Source organism: Centropristis striata, chromosome 21 (genome assembly GCF_030273125.1).
Source record: "Centropristis striata isolate RG_2023a ecotype Rhode Island chromosome 21, C.striata_1.0, whole genome shotgun sequence".
In the NCBI taxonomy this organism is placed as follows: Eukaryota; Metazoa; Chordata; class Actinopteri; order Perciformes; family Serranidae; genus Centropristis; species Centropristis striata.
The window spans coordinates 29,640,559-29,662,606 of record NC_081537.1 but is presented as its reverse complement, the minus strand read 5'-3'; the positions used below and the strand labels follow the sequence as shown (position 1 = coordinate 29,662,606).

Sequence of the window (22,048 nt, the reverse complement as noted above, 5' to 3'; positions counted from 1 at the left end):
CGCGCAAGGCAGTATGGGTATACCCAGGCTAGTAATTGTGTGTCTCTTTGAAGCCATTCTGTGTCGTTTTTGGTTGTTTTGTGTCTCTTCGTCATAGTTATGTATCTATTTGTGTTTCTATGCTTTCTTATGGGAATATTACCACTCTTCCCCTTTTCCACATCCAATAAATCCACAGAGACCAGCTGGTAAACTTGAAATATTAACTCAGAAAAATGCAGGAAAAATACAAAATATAAAATGCCACAAAATTAAATACAAATCGCGTCCTATACACAAAATTAGAAAGCAGTGGAGAGAAATAGAGAGGAGAGAGAGAGAGGCTCTACTCCCTCACATTACCTACTAAATTACCATTACCAAACACTTGTGAGAGTGACACATTAAAGATACAGTCTTCACAAAACAAAAATATATCTATCCACATATATTGTAAATATCAAAAACATGTACATATTTTAAATATTATTATTATTATTTCTTATGAACTTCAATTATTCTGTTAACAACAAAAAACGGTAACACTTTACAATAACCATCATTTATAGATGGTAAATAGACCATTTATAAATGGTAAACAGATAGTTTATTAATGTTTAATCATCATTTATAAACCATATATAGGCCATTTAGAATGGTAAATAGAAAATGTATTATTGTTGAACTATAATTTATGTTTTAATAGATGGTATATTAATGTAAATTGATAGTTACTTTACCATAAACAAACAATTACATTATAATTATTAGTTTATTAATAGTTTTGCACTCATTATAACATTTTTAACACCATATTAAGTATGTAAATGATTTCAAAATGATTCTTATACCTTTAAGAAATTGTTTGAAAACATTTAAAGATTAAATATGTATAGAATTTTGTAAATGGTTAATAATTGGTTTATAAACCATCTATAAACATCACTTAGATGGTTATTGTAAAGTGTTACCCAAAAAACTGCATTTAGGCTCCTACATTACGTCTCTTTGAAGTCATTTTTGTCTTTTTTTGTGGTAAATATGTCTGGTAAATTGGTAAAGTGGTAAATTGTGTGTGTGGTCTTTTAGCATCTCTTTATAGTTATTCTGTTTCTCTTTTTTGACTCATTTTATGTCTTTTTCAGTCATTTTGTGTCTCTTCATGGTCAGAATGTCTTTTCCAGTGACATTTTGTAGAGTAAAGCCAGTAGGCCTCTTCAGTAATGTATGTCAGGTAAACCAGGGTAACGTTTGTTAAAATCAATATCAATATTGATTCAATATTTTCTTCTTTTTGCGTTAGGGAGTTTGGAGACATGGTTGGTGCAAGCTTCCATCTCGAGATGTGGTGAGGAAAACATCCAGCGCTCCACATTTTCTCTTTGAAATCTTCTCTTTGAAATCTTGCTCTTCTTTGCATTCACATTAACGGTGATGTTTCTGTTTTAGGGATAAGGACGAAGAGGTTTCACTCACTCAGAAACTAGAGGAGATCAAAACCAACTTTAACAGTTTAAGAAGGTAAATCACACCAACACACACACACACACAGATGACCAATCAAACCAGGTAGACTTTTTTTGAAACTTTATTTTACCTGTTTAGGATGATCAAGGAGGCCAAAAAGGAGAAAGGCACAGATGACTTTTTGGGAAAGGTTGTCCTAAAACTACAGGTAGCAAATGTTCTTGTTTTTCATTTGTCTGCTGTATTACTCCTTTCTGTCTCACTAGTCCAATACTTTTCTGTATATTCTTACTGTAGGATCTCCACTGTACAGAAGACAACTGGTACAATCTGGAACCCAGAACAGAGACGTATCCTGATCGTGGCCAGTGCCATCTGAATCTCAAGTTCATCCATAAAGCGGTAAAAAGTCAATTCCCATCATGTAACACTGTCTCGGTTTTATGTACACTGTATAAAAAAACCTGTTGTTTTTACGGTTTAAAAAAACGGCAGCTGTTGTTGCCAGAAGTTTACCGTAATACTAAGGCACTAACTACGCAGAATGCAAAACTGAGAAAAATGCCTTTAAAGTTATCCTGACATCCAGCCTAAGTAGTTGTAGGTACACTGTAAAAAATATTTGTAGAAATTGCAGTAAAACACTGTCAAATTGCATGACAAATAGGGCGAAAAATAAAAAATTGCATATCACCGTAAAAGACACTTTAAATTACCGTAAATTAAGGAATAGTACAAAATTTTAGAAAACACAGTTTTACTGTAAAAATGTAAAACAATTCACGTAAAATTAATTGAGACATACCATAATGTAACAAGGACACAATTACCCTAAAAACAACAGGAATATTCAGTCTAAATTACAGTTTTTGATCGTATTTACATTTAAATTTACAGTAGAAAACTTTTTTTATTACGGTAAAATTCTGGCAACCACAGCTGCCGGTATTTTACCGTAAATAAACAAACATTTTTTTACAGTGTAGATTATTGGACATGTGGCTGTTTTGTTACTTTAAATTAGCTTATTCTTTGTACATATCAGTGCTCATATTTAATTTTATATTTTACCCCTATTTTGCAGTTACTGTATTCTTGCTTTGTATTACTTACCAAAAACGTGGCACCATACCAAGTAAAAAGGCAGTAGATTCTCCAAAAACTATTTGGCCACAACTTGGGCTCTGGGTGTGTTAGATACACTGTATTTGAAATAATTGGAACCATTTGTTTTCCTGAACATGAACTTTTTTAATATTACGGTAAAAAGATATTAGCACTGTTGATTTCGCATTTAAGATTGCCATTTTATTCCATTTTTTACTGTATAAATAAGGTTTTTCCATCAAAAGAAACGCTGTTCTGCCATATAATTGACAAGAAAATACTTTTTAAATGAAAATGCATAAATTAAAGATTTTACCATTAAATATTACAGTATATTTTTGTTAGAGATATGTTGTTTAGTGCATTTAACAGTGAGAAAAGGTATTTTTTTTACAAAAAATAAATGCAAAAATTACAGTTGTGGCTTGTATATATATATTGCATTAATTACATATTACAGTCTATTTTACAGTGGAGTAATGTATTTTTCAAAAAACAAAACTGTAAAAAATACAGTTTTGGCTGATTTACAGTGTTTCATTGTTACTGAAACTGAATTAACTAATTTATTACGTTAACTAACGAAACTAATGAAACTAACGAAATAACGAAAACTACAATTTAAATGTTTTTTCGTTAACAGAAATGAAAATAGAGTTGTTATAAAAATGATAACTAACTGAAATTGTATTTTGTGGTTACAAAACTAACTAAAACTAACTAAAATTATAGTGAAAATATGCTTCGTTTTCCTCTTTGTCAACTTTTTTCATATGTAAACCTTTTTGTTGATATGAAATCTATTTCATCTATCTGGGTTTATTAATTAAAAACTTATTGGGGCTGAGATGGATCAGACAAAGGAAATAAAGGAAAATTTATTGTGACTTTTTTTAATCTCACACCCAACAAATACCCCATTACAAAAAAACTAAAACTAACACTAAAACTAATAAAAACTGAACTAAAACTAAGCATTTTCTAAAAAATAAAAACTAATTAAAACTAGTAAACTCACTCTAAAAAACAATTAAAACTAACTGAATTTGAAAACAAAAAATCACAACGAAATTTTACGGTCTTTTACTGTCATGGTTTAGCAGTAAAATCTACAGATATTTTTTACAGTGTACGTATAACATGTATGCTTGAAACCATTCACAGGTGAAACGTTAAACACTGGTCCATAATGGTGAATTGTTTTACAAGTGGATTTGTGTTTGTTGGCTGACAGAGAGATGGGACACTGAGCGCTGGTCGTAATGCTTACATCAACTACTGTGGGATCCTGCAGCAGTTCGTTCAGGCTTACATCTCCAAGCAACAGGTAAAGGACAAACACACTCTTTCTTTTCAAAATTCTATTTAAATCACATACTTGAAATGTATCCCTACATTTGTTGCATTTAAAAAACAAACAAAAGTGTGGCTACTTCAGCAACAATCTTGCTCTCATACTTAGTTTTTTACTATTTAGTTTTAATATTTAGCTTGTATTCTCTCTGTATTATTATTGTTATTATTATGCTGTTGTTTTATGCCTGTATTTTTAATAATGTTAATCTGTATTATTATTTTTGATCAAAAGCCCTACTAGGGACAAGTGTCGTGAATTAGCTTTGGCTAAAAACACTATGATGCATACATCAGATAAACTGTCAAGATTGTCTATGTTTTTGTATCTGTCCCTATTCAAATAAACCTTAAATAAATACTGCAGTGATCATCAACTGGCGGCCTGCGGGCTGAATCCGGCCCGCCGAACTGTTCAATCCGGCCCGTGACTGTATTCCAAAATTGTAAATCAAGGAGAAAATATCATGTGGTCTGCATTATTAAAGCAACTGAAAACAGCAACGACAACTGACACTCTTAACTATCAGTAATCCCCACCATATATGACTCTATTTAATGAGGACAAACTCGCTGCACTGTTTAAATTAACATTTATTGTTTCACACAGTACTTGTTTGGATTTTTACTTAACTTTTCCTCATGCTATTACATAACATGGTTGGTTTTTATTTCAAAGTCTCAACAACAAGCTTCAGACTAGACTTCTCAGTACAGAAAAAAATAGGAAAACCAACTGGCATAACTTAAAATAGCATGGTATCAGAACAGAACAGGTCACAAATAATGATTGCACATCAAATAAAACGTGACTCATAAAGGCTAAAAATGTCTTCAGTTTTGTAATGACATGACAAAAAAAAATGTTTTATTTCATTTTATTTGAGGGTCCGGCCCCCAAGGTGACTGTCCAGTAAAATTCTGGCCCTCTGACAAATGTAGTTGGTGACCCCTGACATACTGTTTTCCTTTCTTCCTAACTGCATCTTGTTTGGTCTCTGTCAGAGTTCTGCTCCATGGAAAGGGGACCTGTGTGGTGAGGCTCAGACCCTGCTGGAGCTCTATGCTACTCAGAATGACCTCTCGCCTTTTCTTCAAGACCTTGCGTAAGCACCATGTTGACATCTAGCAGACTTACAACAGATGATATGAGAGTTTACCACAGTTCAGACAAGAACCACACACTATAAAATAAGTGGACATATCCACCGTAAAGGCACCCACTAGTTCCTGAACTCCTGTTTTGAAACTTGACTTTAGCGTTAGCTGATGCCAACTTACTTTTTTGGAGCCAGTAGTGACCACGTATGGAGAGGAGGGTGGAGCTGGGGTGGAGTGTACACATTTAATTACCAGCTAACATTTGTGCTACACTGTAAAAAAAAACCCTAAATAAAACTGTTGTTTTTATGGTAAAAAAACGGCAGCTGTGGTTGCCAGAACTTTACTGTAATAAGTACTGCACATTTTTTTCTAATATTATGGTAAAATTATATTAGCACTGTTAATGTCACATTTATTGCCATTTTATTCCATATTTTACCATAAAAAATAAAAAGTTTTCCTGTCAAAAGAAACACTGTTCTGCCATATAGTTGACAAGAAAACACTTCATAAATGCCGCATAAATTAAAGATTTTACCATTAAGTATTACAATATTTTTTTTTGTTAGAGATATGGTGTTTAGTACATTTAACAGTGAGAAAAAGTATTTTTACAAAAAATAAATGCAAAAATGTATTTTATATATCAGCCAAAACTGGGTTTTTTTTACATTTAAAAAAAAAATTACTCCACCATAAAATGCACTGGCACAGTGTTTGTAACAAAAAAAATAAAATAAAAAAAATAAAAAAATAAAATATATTTATGTATATATTAAAAACTAAACCAAAACTAAGCATTTTCCAAAAAATAAAAACAAATTAAAACTAGCAAACACACTCTAAAAACGAATTAAAACTAGTAAATTCACTCTTAAAACGAATTAAAACTAACTGAATTTGAAAACAAAAAACCACAACAAAATTAAAACTAAAACTAATGAAAAATCCCAAACTATTATAACCTTGATACATACCAATGTATAGTGAATATATATCCAGAAATTCTTGTCACGACAGCAGTTTTCAAACGTCCAGCTCTTTGTTACCACAAAGTGTGTGTTCCATGTTGTCTTTCTGTTGCATTTCTTAGTAACTTAGTGGATGTGTGTACGTCAACAGGAAGTGGGTGGCTTACAGCAAGCTCTACCAGAGCCTAGAGGTGGACTCGTCTGTGCTGCTCCAGCAGCTCACCAGTATAGAGTACCACTGGCACCAGCAGGAGCTGCCGTACCAACAGGTACTGTTTCACAGCTCACCTTACTGTCAATGGTGGAAAAAACACTTGAGTCATGATGTAGTCAAGTAGTCTGATCTCAAACTTATTGCATACTATACTTCCTTTTTTTTTTTCAAACTTCTCTTTATTGTTTTTTTTTTCTTTCGTTCACATACACAAATAAAGAATGTACATGTTCATTTATGCTTAAAATCAACACGAAAGAACAGAATTATAGTAGAAGAATAAAAGCAATAAAAAAACCCCCACAAAAAACAAAAAAAAAACAACCTAGGTGGAGTCAAATCAAATATCAAAACCAAAATAAGGTTTACAAATAAAAAAGATTTAAATATTAACAATACAACTCGGAGGATGTCAAGTTTTCCAAAATTTACATTTGTTAATTTTTCATGGGGTTATATTTAGTTTAGTTTAATTTTCCATAAATGGCTGCCATATTGTGTAAAAGGTATCTATCTTACCTCTCAGGGTGAATTTTATTTTTTCTAACTGCAAATGTTTCATTATATCATTCATTAAAGTTTGATAGACTGGAGGATTTTTTTGTTTCCAGTTCAGCAGAATTATTCTTCTCGCTAACAGCGTCACAAAACAAATCACATTATTTTGGTTGTTTGACAAAGAGAGCTCCATAGCAGCTGACCCAACCCCAAACATCGCAAGAACTGGGTCTGGTTTAATATGTTTCAGGAAAATCTCAGATAAACTTTGAAATATCTTAACCCAGTAGGTGGCGATGCTTGGACAAATCCAAAACATATGTGCTAATGAGGCGGGTGCCTGTCCACATCGATCACCGAGTGGGTTTACAGCAGAGAACATCCTCTTTTTTTTTTCTTCTTTTTTTTTCCTCAATATTTTTATTAGGAGGTAGGGCACATTACAACAGGAACCAATGTTATAATTACATGGAGTATCACATCACATCCGCATCACAATTGAAAATATAAACATATCGATACAATAGAAATACTGTGCATCATGAAGAATGAAGAGCAAGACATACAGTCTGCCTCCTAAGAGGTTTTCTTATTTTATATTTATGGCCCAATAGGAACATGATTGGGTGACTAACAAACAATGTATAAATCAAAAAATAATAATAAAAAAAAAAAAAGTAAAAATAAGGTGAAAATAAATAAGTAATAATAATAATAATAAATAAATAGGTAACTGAGGATTCTTGTATGTAATAATTAAATAAGTGTTTTAGCAACAGGGTGTAGACAAAATACAAGGGAAGCCAAAAGACAGGAGAAAAGAGAAAATAAACAAATAAATAAATAATAATAATAATGATTAAGATAAGAAGAAAAACAAAGAGAGGAGGTGGGGGTCCATCAATCAGTAGGTATAGAGTGAAGAGAGTGAAAGAATGTTAAAAAGGGAAGCCACTTGTTATAGAATTTATCAGAATTACCTTTCACTGAATATCTGATCTTCTCCAGCTTTAGAAAAGACATGGTGTCATTGAGCCACTGAGTGCTCGATGGAGCTTTAGTTAATTTCCAGTGAAGAAGAAGATGGCGTCTTGCCAGTAAGGAAGTAAAAGCTAAAATATCTAATTGGTTAGAAGTAAACCGGATGTGGTCTTCTGGGAGTCCGAATATGGCGACATGGGGGGAGACTTTTATGGTCACTGAAAGTATTTTTGACATGGTATCGAAATAATTCAGCAGGGAACATCCTCGACTATACTTCCTTTTTATTCTACTCCACAAAGATTAAGAGTCAAATTTCGTACCTTTTAGTTCTACTACATTTATTTGACAGCTATACTGCCCTACAAAGTCTAACTGCAGTTATTACATTTTTGGTCAAAATTGAGTTATAACTAAAAATGAACTCCTTGATGTCTGTTTTATCTTGTAACAAAATTTTAGATTTCAATTTTGCTTTATTTCTGAGAAATAATTATATAAAAACCACAAAATCCAACTCAAAAACAAGCGGTAATTCCACTTACCACAGTCTGCTTTGGATATATACTAATATAACTAATTTAAACATACAAATAATAGAAATAATTTTATTTGAAAGGGAAATTATTATCTAGAAAGTGATGAAGTAAAAAAGTGAGATAAAATTATATTAAGGCTAAAATATAACATAACTTTATAATATTAAGTCTAAAATATGCACATCTTTCAATAAAGTTGACTTTTAAATACGCTTATCAATTTGAAAATATTTATTCACTGGAAACAAAATATAAAAGCTGAAGAAGACAACAACATTATATTTACTGCACTCTGTTTATCATTACTATTAGAACCTTTTACAGCAATGCAGTAACTACGTTTTTGGGGTCAAAGGTCAAATAAATCGTCATGATTTTTTAACATAAAAATGACATCATCAATACATGTAGAAATAAGTGTCATATCATTTATCTACCTATAACACATTTGGCTGGCCAGTTAGAACATGTTAAAAAACTTTAAAGCAATTTTTTCTGAGTTTTACTTTTTGCGTAGTTACTGCAGTTAGACTTTGTAGGGCAGTATACTTCCTTTTTTTTCTTCTCCACAAAGATTAAGAGTCAAATATCGTACCTTTTAGTTCTTCTACATTTATTTGACATCTATAGTTACTTTGGAAGATGAAGACATATACAAAAATGTGTATTTAAAAAAAAAGATCCATTGTTATGTAGGGCTTTTATTTATGTTAATACTTCTACAATCCTTAGAAGTCATATTTTGAATTTACTTGACCTTTTCAAAGATTATTTGGTAACACTTTACAAAAACCATAATTTATAAATGGTAAACAGATAGTTTATTAATGTTTAATCATCATTTCTAAACCATTTATAGGCCATTTAGAATGGTAAATTCATAATTCATTATTGTTTAACTAACTACATCATTCATAAATGGCAAATAGGTGGTATATTAATGTAAGTTTGTAGTTAATTTACCATTGACAAACAATTAAATTATAATTAATAGTTTATTAATAGTTTTTTACTCATTATAACATTGTTTGTTGTACTCATTATAACATTTTAACACCATATTTAGTATGTTAATGATTTTGAAATTATGCATATACCTTTAAGAAATTGGTTGAAAACATTTAAAGATTAAATATGTATAGCACTTTGTAAATGGTTAATAATTGGTTTATAAACCATCTGTAAACTTCACTTAGTTGGTTATTGTAAAGTGTTACCGATTATTTTTACACTGTGATTTTGATTGATTACTTACAGGGACAGTTCTCCCCCAAATCAAAAATACATATTTTTCATCCTGTCTGTACACTGTAACGAATTTCACTGTAAAATAACAGTTAAATACTGGCAGCAGGGACGCCAGTATTTAACTGTTATTTTACAGTCCATAGTACTATAATTTATTTTAACAGTATATTATCGTATTTTGGATTACAGTATATGACCATATGGTAACGGTGGGTGTTGGGGTTATTTTACAGGGCATTTATCGTAATTTATCAAACAGTATAATAAAGTTTAATGCTGTTAAATTACAGTTCTATTGTTAATTGACCGATTTTACTGTTAATTTACATGTGAGGGATGGAAATTTAACAGTATTTTACAATTATTTTAAAATACAATAGGATTCTGTTGTAAATACACTGTAAATACACAGCAATTTCTTACAGTGTAGGGCTAATTATGAATCTAGATTTTTTGGTGTGAGTTACCAATCAGAGTGTCGTATATAAGCCTTAGAGATTACATTACATTACATTACATGTCATTTAGTTGACGCTTTTGTCCAAAGCGACTTACAATAAGTGCATTCAACCTGATGGTACTAGACATAGACCATAGGAATCAAGTAAGTACAGAACTTTAAGAGCTAACTGTCATCGCTAAAGGAGTGCTATATGTTAAAGAAGAAAAGAAGAGAAAAGAATAAGAATTTTTTTTTTTTTATATATATATATGTTAGGTGATGATGTCTGCCTTCTGTCACTATAATGAAACTAGATAGCACTGGGGTTGTGGTGCTCAAAGCACCAAACTCAACAGCAATGTCTTTTTCCAGAAATCATGACCTGTTACTCTAAACCATCAGACTTTGCTGTGAGCAGTTTCATGTTGAGTGTATTTTAGATTTGGGAGGGGATTGTCCCTTTAAAAAGAAACCAGGAGGGTTTTTTTTTGTCTAAGCAGACATGAGGGTTGAGAAAGGTGTTGCGTTGTGTTTCCAGAAACAGGAACTCGGGGACTCTCTTCATGGTTTCCTGCAGTACGGACTCTGTCTGGTGGCCAAATACAGAGACATCTTCCCCCCAACTCCCCGTGACACTCCGAAACTACACACACTGCTCAGGTACACGTAGCTGCACTGCTAAAAAAGTGTGTCTAAAAACAAGATAAAAACACTAAATCTGAGGGAAATGATCTTGCTGCATGGACAGATGATTTCACTTGACAAGATTTCTTAAATTAAGATTGTTAAATCTAGAAATAAGCATGTTGAACGCTTAAAATAATAAATTAACTCTTAAAACAAGATAAATTAAAGCTGCCAGCAGTGATGAACTGGCCCGAGAAGAGTGCACTGCAAATTATTTGTTTCTTACCAAGATAAAATCAACTTTAGATTTAGAAGTGTTAGATAATTTATCTAGTTTTAACCCATAAGAACCCACGGTGACACGGGTGTAACAAACATTTTAAGTCTTCTAGAATCTTCCATATTCAGCTTTATGCTTCACCTTAACTCATTGACCTCATCACCTTTACTGCTTCTGACCATATTTCCTACACAAATTAAAGTCACAATTTTGATAAATGTTGTGGAGATGCAAAAGAAAAAGGCAAATTTGTGTCTCTGTAAGCAGAAAATGTGTCTAGTCTTTATTTTATTTTAAAATAAATATTATAAACATAAATGCCATAAAAGCCCATTGAAACATATATATGTCACATCACAGATCTTTGACATTTAGGGGGTAGAATTTTTTTTTTTTTTAAACATCAGAAATGTGTTCTATGTGGTCCACTTATAGAACATGTCCTTTAAGGACAACTGGGTCTGGGTTCTTATGGGTTAAGAGATAATTTCTTATTTTAAGCGTTCAAGATGCTTATTTTTATATTTAATCATCTTAAATTAAGAAATCTTGTCAAGTGAAATTATCTGTCCATGCAGCAAGATCATTTCCCTCAGATTTAGTGTTTTTATCTGGTTTTTAGACACATATTTTTGCAGTGTGAGTTCATATATCAGCTGACATGTCGCTGTAATTAAATACACAGATGAAACAATACAGAAATGTGCTTTTGTTTCAGAATCTTAGTCCAGATCTGTAAGACTCGGGCGTTTCAGAAACTGAACCCAGCTCATTTTGAGTTACATGATGCGGTCAGTGATGCCATACAGGTCAGTAATCCAATACTGATGAGATCGCTACCAACAGTACGTATATCATTGGTCTTTAATTAATCATATTATGACGTTTATATCAGACAGGAACAGAGGAGTGGTTTACCATCAAAAAGGGTTTACATCAGCCAATGACTAAGGTAAAGACAAAAACATCATGAAGCCTTCATACTGTGGTCTATCTATGTTTGTTAATTTTACAGTACGAGTATTTAACCCTTTGATGCACAACATATAAATACCTTCTAATGCACAACATGGGTCAAAAATGAACTGCATTCATTTCCCATGTTACTTCATGCTGCCTGTGTATTTGAATATCTTTTTTTTTCCAATTATCTTTTTATTGAGAACAAGTTATAGAAATACAGTCATATACACAGATAATGCTTTTTGATTTTTTTTTTTACAGAACACACATACAAATACAAATCCCCCCACACGAATATCTTTTTTTATCACAACAGATCATTATATCCATTCCTTTCATATTTTATGAAGAAAAATATTTTTTGTATTATTACATCAAGTTTACACACATAAAATAACCTTGTGCATTAGAAGCGTAGTGATACAAAAAGGGTTTTTATTGCAAAAGTAAGAAAACAAAAACCAAAAATTAGGATGTATGATGATCAAAAACAAGTTCATTGAGGAAAACCTGGTATACTGAATGATGAAATTAATTTATTGCAAAGATATAGGATATAAAAACTCAGTCTAGTCACTTTAGACCATGTTGTGCATCAAAGGGTTAATTAGTCACTAAGTGAAGTTGTTGTGCACCATGCTGATTGACAGGAGCTGTCAGAGATTGTGAGTGCCCTCTCCAGGTTGATTGTGGAAGTGCAGGAAGACATAAAACACAACAAAGATGCCTGGAATCGAGTATTTGTCAGGTAAGGTGGATAATTGGACTATTGTAAGTACAAGAATTGAATATTCTTCATTACAATCAGGTTTGTCAGTTCCAGGGTCCTCATTGTGTGGATGCTGTCTCACTGGGACATTTTAATGGAACAGAGCCATTGTTAATGTTATTAGTTACACACATGCTTTTCCTGCTGTGATGTTTCAATCTGTGTGCAGTTAGATACAAACTAAAGCAAACTGGGTTTTAATGGATGACAAGGCTAAGGGCTGGCACTAGCAATACAACTGATTTTAAAAAAATCATGTTTTGTCCTATTTGATTTAAAAGTACTACTACTACCACTACCACTACTACTACTACTACTACTACTACTACTACTACCACTACTACTACTACTATTACTACTACTACTACTACCACTACCACTACTACTACTACTACTACTACTACTACTACTACTACTACCACTACTACTACTACTATTACTACTACTACTACTACCACTACCACTACTACTACTACTACTACTACTACCACTACCACTACTACTATTACTACTACTACTACTACCACTACTACTACTACTACTACTACTACTACTACTATCACTACTACTACTACCACTACCACTACTACTACTACTACTACTACTACCACTACTACTACTACCACTACTACTACTACTACTACTACTACTACTACTACTACCACTACTACTACTACTACTATCACTACTACCACTACTACTACTACTATCACTACTACTACTACTACTACTACCACTACTACTACTACTACTACCACTACTACTACTACTACTACTACTACTACCACTACTACTACTACTACTACCACTACTACTACTACTACTACTACTACTACTACCACTATTACTAAATGACTATTACTACCACTACTACTACTACTAGTACTACCACTATTACTAAATGACTATTACTACCACTACTACTACTACTACTACTATTACTACTGCTACTACTACTACTATTTTTATTACTACTACTACTACTACTACTACTACTACTACTACTACTGGACAACATTACTTAGGAAAGCTAGAAAAAAGCTACATTAATGTTTCTTTTTCCCTCTCATAATTCTAGTGCTGTGCAAGTGGATGTGTTCACTGTCGTCTATAAGAGATTTGACTCCCTGGTAAGTGACAACCTTTTGAGTCCCCTCAACCTTGTTTTCTTTTTGAAATATATTTTTTATTGCATTTTCTAACATAGAAAAAAACAACAAACAACACACTGTGGCCACAGAAAACAAATATCCAATTACTTATTATGTAATACAGACAATACAATGAAAATGCACTGTCCCATTAGGATTGACAGTGATGTAGCAAATACACATCGTGAAAGAAGTGAAGAGTCGTTAAAAAATAAACAAAAAAAAAATCTCAATTTCCATTTCGAGATAAAATGCTCAATTTTTTTTATAATTAAAAATAATAATTATAAGTAAATTAATACCCTGCCTTATAACCCAAAAACATCAGTTAGCCAGTTTCCCTCATTGCTATCTATCATCCCTCAACCTTGTTTTCTTAAAAAAACAACATATTTTTAATCATTTAGTCTCATCTCATTTAATTTTCTCTACCTTTCCCCCTCCATAGCTCGCCAAGGAAGTGAGGGAAACCTTATCTCTGGTTGAGGGTCAGATGGAGCAGGCTCTGGCCAGCAGCCTGTTCCCTGTTTACCTGAGCCTGCAGCTCATCCACAAAGACAAGGCTTTCTTACAGAAAAGGTCAGTTATCATACTCACACCAAGGTTAGAATTGTTTGGGATTTTTCATTAGTTTAAGTTTTAATTTCGTTGTGAATTTTTGTTTTCAAGGCAAGGCAAGGCAAGTTTATTTGTATAGCACAATTCAACACAAGGTAATTCAAAGTGCTTTACATAAACATTAAAAACAGCAAGACAATTGAAATCAGTAAAAACAGTCAATTAAAACAGGGAAATGGAAATAAAAATACAAATAAGATAAAATAAGATACAGCAGGATAAGAAAAGAGATAAAATAATAAAAAGCACAAGTCAAACATTGCATAGTTAAAAGTAAGGGCAGTAGAGTAGAGCAGATAAGTGTTAAAGTTAAGAGTACGCTGCAGTAAACAATAGTGTTTTTAGTCCTGATTTAAAGGAGATGAGCGTTTGGGCAGACCTCAGATCTACAGGTAGTTTGTTCCACAGGTGAGGAGCAGAATAACTGAAAGCTGCCTCACCCTGCTTAGTTCTTGTTCTTGGGACAAGCCAGTTCAGATGACCTCAGGGGTCTGGATGCTTCATAGAGAGGTAGCAGGGCAAGCATGTCATTTGGTCCAAGAACTCCTGGTACTAAAAATTAAATTAGTTTTAATTCGTTTTTCGAGTGAGATTGCTAGTTTCAGTTTAGTTTTTATTAGTGTTAGTGTTGGTTTTAGTTTTTTGTAATGGGCTTTGTGTTGGGTGTGAGACTCAAAGAGGTCATAATACATTTTGTCTTTATTTCCTTTGGTTTATCCATCTCAGCCCTAATAAGGTGATTAACTCTTACAGTTCCAGGTGTTTTGAATGTTGGTTGGAGTGTAGACATCCCAGTCTCAGTAGACATATTTACCATGTGTTCCTGCATGTTCAAATAGAAACACTGGATTATGTATGAAAAAAGTTGACAAAGACGAAAACTAAGGAAATTTTACTATAATTTTAGTTTGTTTTAGTTAATTTTGTAACCACACAATACAGTTTCAGTTAGTTATCTTTTTTTTTAAACTAATTTTTATTTTTATTTCAGTAAAATGTTTTTTTCAATTCTAGTTTTCGTTATTTCGTTAGTTTTCGTTAACTATAATAACCTTGACGCACACCACAATCTACAGCAGTTATCCCCAATGTGTTTAGTCTGACAGCTGTTATACCTCAGCATCCTTACATCAACACCACCAGTTATGTTCCAAATGTATTCATTTCAAGCTCTCATCTTGTATTGCAGGTCTAGGTGCTATAAGAATGCTGGGAAAGTATCAAAACCCAATCCAGATAGAAATCCATGCAGACCATATTCAGAAACTGTGTCTTTAGGACTTCCGTAAGGTTGTTATATACCAACTACAGAGGGTTAATACAAGTATATTTGGACAGACAGTAAGATGAAAAACTAGAAAATTTCCTCTGGGGAAATTCTGAAAGGGCCACGGGGGCTACTGCCGGTGTGTGTAACCATTAGGTAACTTTTAGCTAATGCTAATAATTTCAAGTGTATATCTGTTACTTTTAGCTAATCATTTGTGTTGTTTATCTGCTAATTTAAGCTAATTCATTCCACGTTCTATCGATAACTTTTAGCTAATTAGCTGACCTGTTTATCCATTAATTAGCTTTAGCTAACGCTAATTATTTCAACTTTTATACGTTACTTTTAGCTAATCATTTCTCATCATTGTCTATCTGTAAATTGTAGCTGATTCAATCTACCGATAAAATTACTTTTACGTAGTTATATACATATTTTATCTGTTACTTTTAGCCTTTCAGTTCACCTATGTATTCCTTAATTTCACGGTTAAGTTTGCTTATGGCTATTTGTTTAACCCTTTGATGCACAACATGGGTCTAAAGTGACCCGACTAAGTTTTTATATTCTATATCTTTGCAATAAATTAATTTTATCATTCAGTATTGCTATAGTTTTCTTTTCATTTCTTTCTTTTTGAATAAAACCTTTTTTAAGAATGTGTTTATATGTTGTCATTAATTCACCAATCACCAGTTTTAAACCTGACAAAGAAGACACAAATATTAACTATCCTATTGTGTTAAATTGGTGTTTTTCCAATGGAAATTATTATTTGGTGACTCTAAAAAGTCTCAAATGTTAAAATATGTGATTTTCCAATGTAATCTGGTGGTTTTAACAACTCTTTTAAAGTTAAACCTTAAAAATAAGACAAACTTAGTTGCACATATACTCAAATTGTTAATTTAGTGTATCACTTTTTGTATCACTATGCTTCTAATGCACAAGGTCATTATTGACCCATGTGTGTAAACTTGATATAATAATACAAAAACTATTTTTCTTCATAAAATATGAAAGGAAAAAAGAATATAATGATCTGTTGTAATTTTAAAAAAAAGATATTCAACCACAGCCAGCAATAACATGGAAAATGAGTGCGGGTCATTTTTGACCCATGTTGTGCAATAGAAGGTGTTTATATGTTGTGCATCAAAGTGTAAAAGAAATCATAATGTAGCATGTATTATTTTCAGTTGAGCTACTCCACAATACCACATACCTCCTGCAAACTGCAGAAGTGCCCTTAGTTAGGAATGATTGCTTTACAAGATAGAACTAAGAGCAGAAAAACACTCCCACCCTGCCGACTGAACAAACACCAACATGTTCTTACTGTTATTTCAGGGGATTACTTGAGTTGACAAACTTCCAAGAGGGCTTCAGAGAAGCTCTGCCTTACTGGTTGAACCAGGCGTTCAGCACAACTCAAGACAGAGTGGAGAGGGCTGTGCAGGTGGACCAGGTAACACTCATGTTCTCATGCTTTATCACTTCATTCACAGGCAGTATTCTCATGATATGTTTTAAACTCCTCTCAGCTCCAGCCCCTGCAGTCTGGAGCCGTCCCCATAAAACACAGTTCCTCAGCGGTGGACCTTGTTGCATGTATCCAACCCATCTGCCAGCTGTGGGAGCAGCTGTCCTGGCCTGACCCCGAGGAGGCCTTCATGCTCATGGTCAAACTCACTGAGGTACACTATTCTGCTGTCAGATGGAGTGTGCGAATGCTGCTACTTGGCTGTGTTCTATCTTTGCTTTCTGTGTGTTTTCAGGATGTGTGTAAGATTGTGGTGAACTACTGTCACATCCTGAAGGAGAGGGTCAGGGTGCTGTCTGAGAACTCCGACCACGGCAGCGCCATCAACATGGTAAGAGCAGCGAAGGAGAAAAGACACATTTCAAATGCTACATAATACCATAGACTGTATATAAATACCGTCTTTCCTCAATTTAAAGCCGGGCCCCTATTAATGACCGGCCTCATTTAATAACCGGGTGTAAAAACAATTTTTTGTAAATAAAAGCTGGCCTCTTTTATAAGCCGGGTGTCTTACCGGTGTTATGTCAAAGTCTCCCACTGTCCTAGTCATTCTCTGTAAAGTCGAGCCATTTACGCACGTTCTTCTGGGCTTTTTAGTAGTTTAGACATTTTAAATCCTGCTTCAAATGAACATTCAGCGTGCTGTTCATTGTTTGTTTACATCCGAGTACTTCCAATATGGCCGACATCCGGGTAACTGACTACAATGCGCTGTGTAAAAAAAAAAGTGCCGGTCAGAGCTGCTCTGTTTTTCTTTTTTTTAAATAAAAGCCTCCTTCAAATAATAGCCTGCTCCTATTATTAGCCGGGTCCCAAAGTGATTTTTTATTAATAGATCCCCGGCTACTATTTGAGGAAATACGTTACTGGACGTAGTCACCGTGACTTCACCCATTGGTTTGTGGCCCGTTGGAAGCATCGAGTTCAGTGTTACACTCGTCGCCATCTTGTTTCCGATACGGGGAGCAGACCATATCTGGACTGTGGAGGAGGAGAGGGATCTGATCACTGACTACAGCCTCTCTACACCTCAACCTGACTGAGAGAAGCTGCTGCTAATTCATGTTAGCATTAACTGGAGCATTTACTGGGATGTTAGTTTTGGCTAGCAAAAAACAAAAACAAAATGTACGTTACTGACCTCAGAAAACTGAGCAGCGACTCCTTGGAGTGTCTGTTAGTCCAACCAAACGCTGAACAAGACATTTTTTCTGAACAAACCGTTCAAATAAACTGTCAAGTGAAAATACAGTGAAAGGGTCAAAGTTATGAGACCAAACCAAATCTATATAACGTTATATATAACTTTATTGACACGTTGCCGTGGATATGCATTGCTCTGCTTCTCTCCTGATGACGGCCCTTGTTATTGACCTGTCAATCAAAGCTAGCCACACCCCAAATTATATGATTCTTTATCTTCTATTTTCTTCTAAATGGGGCCATTATGAGAACTACTAACATCAAATTGTCTTGAAGAAGATTTTTTACTCGTGATTGAGACCATAATGTTGTCCTGAAAAAAAAATCAAGTGAGAAGTTTTCTCATTTCGCACTGAAATGAATGGACAGATTTTTTTTGCAGCCAAACTTAGCGCCCCCTGCTGGAATTTTCGGTAGATTGCAGGCTTAAGGCACTTCCTGGTTTGGGAAAAGACACAACTCAAATGCTACATAATACACAACTAAAATCTTTTTCTTTTCTCTCTAGTTATGTGTGGTGGTGAATGACTTGGAACACTTGCGGTCAGTGCTGACCCGACTTCCCACACAGCTGAACTGGGCAGGTCTTCGAGATCGGACCCAAACTGTGATAGGAGAAAGCCAGTTCCACAACACACTGCCCTCACAGCTGCAGCAAGCTCAGAGCGTCCTCAGCCGAGAGATTCGCTCTGCTTTAGACACTCTTGGGAAAAAGGTGTGACATTCAACATGTAACATTTGATCATCGCAAAATCCTACAATGATGAATAGATGGATGAATAGATTACCAAGAACCCCTCATGACCTCTCCATCTGCCTTTTCAGTTAAACACAGACATTGAAACTCATGTCCGCAGCATGTCAACCAGGCGGAGGATTCCATCCAAGTCCACAGAGGATGTAGGTGACCATTGCTGCCAATAGAACACTTATACTATGCCTTTTACCATGCTAAATATCCAAGCTCGTCTCTTTTAGGCTGCAGCCCCTCTGATGCGCTACCTGGAGCAAGAGCTACATTATATGAATGAAAACCTGGTTCAAGAGAACTTCAACAGGTAAAGACATTCTGTCATTCGTGTTTGCATAGTTCTAAGAACCCTCCTTTTTATTGTGTCCGCAATGCAAAAACTAGGATCTGTCGTAGTTCTTGGAATGTCATTTTGGATGACATTAGGGCTGTTTCCACTACCGGGCAATACCCGGAATGAGGCGGGTCTCACTCGCGGAAATGCCCCTAATGAGCTGTCTGGAGCCGGCTTTTTTCAAGAGCAGGGTCTTTTTTCTCCCCTGAAAAGTCTGCAGAACTGTTTATTCTGAAAACTTTGATATTGTGAGATCTGATGGTTGAATGTTGATTTATCCAGTTTTAATATTATTATTATTATCATCATTATTAATAATAATAATAATAATAATAATAATAATAATAATAATTAGGGCTGCAACTAACGAATATTTTCATAATCGATTAATCCGTCAATTATTTAAATGATTAATCGATTAGTTGTTTGGTCAATAAAATGTTGAAAAATATCAATCGGTGTTTCCCAAACCACAAGATGACGTCCTCAAATCTCTTGTTTTGTCCACAAACCAAAGAGATATTCAGTTTATTGTCATAAAGGAACAAAGAAACCAGAAATATTCACATTGAAAAAGCTGAAATCAGAGAATTTGGACTTATTGTCTTTAAAAAACTGCTCAAACCAATTATTAGATTATCAAAATAGTTGACGATTAACTTAATAATCGATTATTTTTTCGATGAATCAAATAATTGTTGCAGCTCTAATAATAATAATAGCTAAAATATATATATTGCCTTTCAAAAAACCCAAGGACGCTTTACAAAACAATACAAGTAGGATGTAGGATGACAAAAAAATTGGGCACTGATGACGAGTTGGGGGGTTAAATGAGTCCATAAGCATTTGTGAAGAGATGGTGCTTGAGAAGCTCTTAACCCTAATTCCCATTTTCTTAAATTCAACATTTTTGCTTCAAATTTGTTTTGACCATAATAGAAAGATGGCTAGTCACAATGCAGTCTCGCCATAGAGTGTACCCTGCTTTAGCATGTATTTTACTCTAAATGGGGCCATAATTATCAAAAAGAGCATCATCATTTATTTTAAAAGTCTTGAAATGAGGCTGAGGTGGTTGAGACTATTAACTCATTAGGAAAATGTTTACAGAAGTAAAAAATCAAATAAGAAGTAGGGAAATTTTCTCATAGACTTCTATACAATACAGACTTAGACATATACACTTTTTGCCACCAGTGGAGTCACCCCCTGCTGGTCAAGGTTATTATAGTTTTGGATTCTTCATCAGTTTTAGTTTTAATTTTGTTGTGATTTTTTGTTTTCAAATTCAGTTAGATTTAATTTGTTTTAAGAGTGAGTTTGCTTGTTTTAATTATTTTTTATTTTTTGGCAAATGCTTAGTTTTAGTTTAGTTTTTATTAGTTTTAGTGTTAGTTTTAGTCTTTTTGTAATGGGGTATTTGTTGGGTGCCAGATTCAAAAAGGTCACAATAAATGTTTCCTTTATTTCCTTTGTCTGATCCATCTCATTAAGTCATAAAACCAGATAGATTAAATAGATTTCATATCAACCAAAAAGTTGATGAAAAAAGTTGACAAAGACAAAAACAAGGACATTTTCACTATAATTTTAGTTAGTTTTATACACAAAATACACTTTCAGTTAGTTATCTTTTTTTTAAACTCTCGTTTTAATTTTTATTTCAGTTAACAAAAATGTTTTTTCAATTCTAGTCTTCGTTATTTCGTTTTTTTTTTTCGTTATATAGTTTTTGTTAACTATAATAACCCTGATTGGAGCCTGTCTAGTTTTTCACTCTACATCACCTGAAGAATTCATGTCACTGTTTCTTCTCTCATGTCCAGTCTCCTGACTCCTTTGTGGAATAACTCAGTGAAGATCATCCACCAAGTGGCTACTCAGACTCCACAGCAAGAAGGATTCATGGTGTTCTGCCATAGACTTCTGTATACACTGCAGGTCAGTCCTCATGTGGTCTTTACTATCAAGAAAAAATATTGTGTGCTTCAGCTCAGAAAGAATTCTACTTAAAGTGCCAGGTTGACATTTTAGGAGATATAACCATTCACTTTGTAACTGAAAGAACGCTATTGCCAGGAGACTCGTATCCAAAGGTCAAATAAAGCCGTGTGTTTTATTTGTGTGAATTTCAGTGTCTGGAGCAATGCTTCCACGCTGAGGGAAATGGGCTCCCTCTGAAAGAACTCCACTCTGATGAGTACAAGGTGAGACACTAAAAAAATCGTTTTCCAGCAGAGAACCATGGCCTCAGACTTGGAGGTCAGGCGGCAATCTCCGTGCCTGAGCATGGAGGCCAACCAGGAAGTGCCTTAAACCTGCAATCCACCGAAAATTCCAGCAGGGGGCGCTAAGTTTAGCTGCAGAAAAAAATCTGCCCATTAATTTCAGTGCAAAATTTTAAAACTTCTCACTTGATTTATTACCTCAGAACAAATTTTCAGGACAACACTATGATCCCAATCGCTCGTAAAAAATCTTCTTCAAGACAATTTGATGTCAATAGTTCTAATAATGGCCCCATTTAGAAGAAAATAGAAGATAAAGAATCATATGATTTGGGGCGTGGCTAGCTTTGATTGACAGGTCACTGACAAGGCGAGCCGTCGTCAGGAGAGAAGCAGAGCAAT

At 33.9% G+C, this 22,048-nt stretch overlaps 1 protein-coding gene across 1 annotated transcript in view; it reads left to right on the top strand.

Moving 5' to 3' along the window:
- Positions 1–22,048, top strand: part of unc13d (unc-13 homolog D (C. elegans)) — a 42,886-nt gene that overhangs the window by 13,979 nt on the left and 6,859 nt on the right. The window contains exons 9-29 of the mRNA XM_059324257.1: positions 1,283–1,327; positions 1,429–1,500; positions 1,585–1,654; positions 1,744–1,848; positions 3,788–3,880; positions 4,912–5,012; positions 6,133–6,250; positions 10,442–10,563; positions 11,529–11,619; positions 11,706–11,762; positions 12,424–12,521; positions 13,621–13,672; positions 14,142–14,272; positions 16,932–17,049; positions 17,126–17,278; positions 17,360–17,455; positions 18,839–19,045; positions 19,156–19,230; positions 19,309–19,388; positions 21,245–21,359; positions 21,554–21,625. Of these exons, the coding sequence (XP_059180240.1) occupies positions 1,283–1,327; positions 1,429–1,500; positions 1,585–1,654; positions 1,744–1,848; positions 3,788–3,880; positions 4,912–5,012; positions 6,133–6,250; positions 10,442–10,563; positions 11,529–11,619; positions 11,706–11,762; positions 12,424–12,521; positions 13,621–13,672; positions 14,142–14,272; positions 16,932–17,049; positions 17,126–17,278; positions 17,360–17,455; positions 18,839–19,045; positions 19,156–19,230; positions 19,309–19,388; positions 21,245–21,359; positions 21,554–21,625 (2,071 nt within the window). The remainder of the gene's footprint in view (positions 1–1,282; positions 1,328–1,428; positions 1,501–1,584; positions 1,655–1,743; positions 1,849–3,787; positions 3,881–4,911; positions 5,013–6,132; positions 6,251–10,441; positions 10,564–11,528; positions 11,620–11,705; positions 11,763–12,423; positions 12,522–13,620; positions 13,673–14,141; positions 14,273–16,931; positions 17,050–17,125; positions 17,279–17,359; positions 17,456–18,838; positions 19,046–19,155; positions 19,231–19,308; positions 19,389–21,244; positions 21,360–21,553; positions 21,626–22,048) is intronic.